A 4,455-nucleotide genomic window follows, 5' to 3' on the forward strand; every position below is an offset into this window, starting at 1 on the left:
AATGCATTCGTTGAATAAAGCTCTCTGAAGTTCCTAAAAAAAATTGGAGACACTCCAAAAAACTTGGCCAACATTTTGCACCACGTTACAGTAGCATCTCCGTGTTGTTTTTTTTTTTTTTGAAGTAGCATCTCCCAGCATTTTTCGTACGTGTAGCATTGCTGGGCATGTCACGCGATCCTAGTTCGTAGACCCCCGGGGCCCTGCTTACATTCCTTCCGTAGATCGTCCTTCGCTTCTTCTCCGCCACAGCGCACCAATCCCCAAGCCTTCGTCCTCACTCCTCACGCGGCCACAGACGCATTTCCCCAGAGGAGTCCGACTGCATCCACAGTCCGCGCTCGTGCTGCGCCCACGTCCGAGGGACCCACCACCGGCCCCGCCTCCGCCTCCATAACTCCATTAACTACCTTGAAGTCGAGCTTGCCTTCAAGAGTCGAGCCATCGCCAGTTCACCACCTTGCAGTTACAGTCGTCACACTCCCCCGCCGTCTCCGCATGCCACAACTAGTAATAGCTCCACCGCCTGTTCTGCTCCTCGTCCCTTTCTTGCTTGCTCGATGCAACGGCCGGAATTGACGACGACGTGGTAAGGGTCTGCGCGTGAGCTGAGCTGAGCTCGTCGGAAGAATGGGAGAATTCGCGGCGGCGGGCGAGGCGGGGAGCCAAGAAGCGGAGCAGGACGAGCAGGGGATGCTGGCGACGGCGCTGGACGCCATAAACTCGCTCATCTCTGCCTCCTTCTCCGCCTCCCTCTTCCCGCTCAAGTGGCAGCTCGTCAGGGACAGGTTCAACCGGCTCCACGCCGGCCTCGCGGACATCACCGTCATCGCGGCCTCCGACGGCGAGGAGAGGCACGAGGCGTTCGATGGCCTCCTACGGGACGTCGTTGGCGCGGTGAGGGAGGCGCGGGAGCTGGTGCCGCGGAGCCAGGGGCGGCACTACGGAGGCGGCAAGCTGCGGCTGCGGAGCGACCTCGACGTCGTCGCGTCCACGCTCGACACGCACCTGGCGCGGCTCGACGAGATATGCGCCTCGGGCTCGCTGACGCGCGCGCGGGCGCTCGTGGTGCCGCGGCCGTGCGCCGGCGCCAGCCGCGAGGACCTGCGGTTCTACGTGCGCGACCTCTTCGCCAGGCTCCGGGTCGGCGGGGCGGAGATGCGGAGGGAGGCCGCCGCCGCGCTCAACGAGGTGCTGCGCGACGACGACAAGTGCGTGCGGGTCGTCGTGTCCGACGTCGCCGACGGAATTGGCCTTCTCATTGGGCTGCTCGAGTCCGCAGACGCTTGCGTCCAAGAAGAGGCCCTGGACGCCATCTCGGTGATCGCCGGGTATGACGCTTCTTGCAAGGGCGACCTTGTCGGCGGCGGCGTCATCGCTCCGGTGATCCGGGTTCTTAACACGGGCGCCGGGACGGCGGCCAAGGAGAGGGCGGCGCGGGTGCTCAGCAAGCTCACGGAGAACGCCGACAACGCGTGGGCCGTCGCCGCGCACGGCGGCGTCACGGCATTGGTCAACATCTGCTCCGACCACCGTGCCAGCGGCGGCGAGCTCGTGTGCGCGGCGTGCCGTGTGCTGATGAGCATCGTGGGTGTTGAGGAGATAAGGAAGTACATGGTGGCCGACGCCGGGGCGGTACCGGTGCTCGTGTCGCTCTTGCAGGGCCCCAAGGACGAGGAGGCGCAAATCCAGGCAATGGAGCTCCTCGCGGCGATCGCCTCCGGAGACAGCTCATCCAGGGAGGTGGTGCTCCAAGAAGGCACAGCCGAGTCCCTCGTCCGCGCGCTGGACCCGGGCATCCCGCGCTCCTCAAAGGCACGGGAGGTGGCGCTCCGCGCCATCGACGCTCTCTGTTTCTCGTCGCCGGACTCGATCGACCGGCTCATCGGCGCCGTCTTCCTCAACCGCGTGCTCTTCTTCCTCCGCAACGGCGACACCACGCTGCAGCACTGCGCCCTAAAAGCAGCACACCGGCTGTGCCACGTGTCGGAGGAGACCAAGAAGGCGATGGGGGACGCCGGGTTCATGCCGGAGCTGGTGGGCATCGTCCAGGCGGCCAAATCCCTGGAGACGAGGGAGATGGCGGCGGAGGCGCTCTGCGCCATGATGTCCGTGCACTGCAACCGGAAGCGCTTCGTCCAGGATGACCGCAACGTGGCGCAGGTGCTGCAGCTGCTAGGCCCCGACGAGGAGAAGCCCTCGCCGGCGAAGCGGTTCTTGCTGTCGACACTGGTGCATCTGGCGGACAGCAACTCCGGCCGGAGGAAGATCATGTCATCGGAGCACGTGAGGTAATCACAGCATCAAGACGAAAAAAATTCTCCCTAAAATTCTCGACTTCTGAATGCATTGACGCTGACAACATTTGCTGGAACCTTTTACGAATGTCAGGAACCTCGAGAAGCTTGCAGAGACCAACGTGACGGACGCCAAGAAGATCGTGAAGAAGCTCGGCGGGAGCAAGCTGAGGAACATGTTCCATGGCATTTGGAGCCTGCGACCTTGATTGTGTCCGGCACCAGTTCTTGATCGTGCCGTCTGCATGGGTAGCTAGCACACATGTTCACTCCATATTTTGTTACAGTGAATGAACGAGTGAATCTCTCCAGTGTAATTCGAGTGCTCGGCGATGTGTTGCTCCTGACGCAGCACACACCCTGATGCCCACACGCGCTGGCACTCTCCTCTGTACATTGCCCGTCGCTGTGGAATAAAAGTATAATCATTCAAAGCCGTTCCGCAATGCAGGAGTGTGTCCACTCAGCGATGAGATGATTTCAGCGGGTCACTGTATCACTAGAATGGCAAATCGGTCGATCCGAGTCGGCATCTCATGGTAGGGCCGCCTGCGCGTTATGATGTCGCCTTTTTCAGTACCACTAGCACCGGCGCAGTGGGGATCGGGAGCCTGCCTGCCTGGCCGGCGTACTCTACCAACGCCGATGAGTTATGACGATGTGCTCCGGTGATCGCAATAAGTTGGCCGCTTTCCTCTTTTTTTTTCCCTACTTATTGCAACCGAAGCCGTGGATGATGGATCGATCGGCATCTGGTCCTCTGCTCTGGATCACCTCCGGGGCACTGCATGCTCGGGCGCTGGCCCCTCTGGCTGCAGCATGCAGCTGTGTCTCTGATCATGGACCCGTGCAGTACTCAAGATGTACTCTGGTCAAAGGAGGACGAAGCAGATTATGTGCCTGAATATACTGTAATGCTGAATTGCCGATGGATGTTTAGTGCTCCTTTACGCTGTAGGTTGGTTCGTACTCCGTACTGCTTGGATCTGTTGGTAAACAACGAGAAAAACGCAGCGCTGCGGTGGAACCAGCGAGGTGTTCCCTTTTCATCGCAGAATCCTGCTGGTACCTTTATTTGCTGTGTGTTGTTCATACCTCGCTCTCGAGGCTAACTAACTGACTGAAAGCACACTAACCTTATTATTTGCTAGCATGATGGCTGCATTTCTCGGCCTCTGTCCCCCTACAATCCAAACAAGCCAACCACACGGCTGTTACCTGTATCCGTATTCTGGTCACTTGCTTCAGGTTTTGGACAAGCTCGTTCAGCGTGACCTGACAACAGAAGGCGGGCCGAGTTGTTGTGAGTGGTGACATCTGACCGGTGGGTCTTTGGCACGAGTGTCAGGGCAACGGACAGTGCGTCTTCAAGCACGAAATCATCCATGTAGACTGAGCATTTCTCCTTTGGGCTTGAGCTAGTAGTTTACTACTACTACTTCACCTTGGTTAGTCAGCTGAGCTGAGCTGAGCTGGTCTACCTTTTCATGCAGACATGAGAAGTCGAGCTGCCTTTTCATGGAACCATCGGTAAGCAAGCAAGAAACATACATGGAGATTTAATTAATCTGGGACAGTGTGTCCTCGCTGTTTCATCGATCCGCTACTGCTGCTAGGCTTGGGCTGCGTCGTGGCATCGGTCCTGATGATAAGCAACATGTCTCCGAGGCAGTTGAGTGCCTTTCTGCAGCAAGCAAAAACGCTTTTTGGTTAGGCTGTCAACGCAGCAGCTAGTCCTAAAAATATGCTCGACTAGGAAAAACTGTGAGGTGATTGTTGAGTTAGGCTGTCTGCCTCGCCTGCATGTTGTTTGCTCTCTTCCCTATTTTTTTCTTACGAGTAGTTGACCACCTTAGAAAAATCTGAGCATTATCGTAGTACTCCCTCCGTTTCAAAATAGATGACTCAATTTTAAATAACTTTGTACTGAAGTTAGTACAAAGTTGAGTCATCTATTTTGAAACAGAAGGAGTAGTTCCTAAAGCAAATTCACGACAAGAGTGGCGAAATCTTAGTTGATGAGGGCATCAGTTGTTTTCTGTGTTTGCTATGTTTGTGTATGTGCACCGTAAGTGCAAAAAAGATTAGCTGATTCATGCTAGTGAAAAACAAGAATCACTCTGATAAAGAGAATTGCATCTTACTTGGTAGCATCATT

General features: G+C 56.8%; 1 protein-coding gene across 2 annotated transcripts; it reads left to right on the plus strand.

Annotated features, from left to right (window-relative positions):
• The first annotated feature begins 242 nt into the window (after window positions 1-242).
• On the plus strand, window positions 243-2,743 carry LOC119354149 (vacuolar protein 8-like). 2 transcript variants are annotated; one of them, XM_037620861.1, is made up of 2 exons: window positions 243-2,291; window positions 2,392-2,743. In XM_037620861.1, the coding sequence occupies exons 1-2, from the start codon at window positions 631-633 to the stop codon at window positions 2,504-2,506; spliced, it is 1,776 nt and encodes a 591-aa protein (XP_037476758.1). In that variant the 5' UTR covers window positions 243-630; the 3' UTR covers window positions 2,507-2,743. The 2 variants fall into 2 exon arrangements, with proteins under 2 accessions (XP_037476758.1, XP_037476759.1); XM_037620862.1 differs by having other exon boundaries at window positions 243-2,286.
• Window positions 2,744-4,455: the final 1,712 nt, after the last annotated feature.

The sequence above is a fragment of the Triticum dicoccoides genome, chromosome 2A (assembly GCF_002162155.2).
Source record: "Triticum dicoccoides isolate Atlit2015 ecotype Zavitan chromosome 2A, WEW_v2.0, whole genome shotgun sequence".
Lineage (NCBI taxonomy): Eukaryota > Viridiplantae > Streptophyta > Magnoliopsida > Poales > Poaceae > Triticum > Triticum dicoccoides.

Bases quoted from the DNA above. Each gene is read 5' to 3' on its own strand.
- LOC119354149 (XM_037620862.1), top strand. From the start codon at position 631: ATGGGAGAATTCGCGGCGGCGGGCGAGGCGGGGAGCCAAGAAGCGGAG. The intron at 2,287-2,391 runs GTGAGGTAATCA...TACGAATGTCAG, and splicing joins AGATCATGTCATCGGAGCAC to GAACCTCGAGAAGCTTGCAG.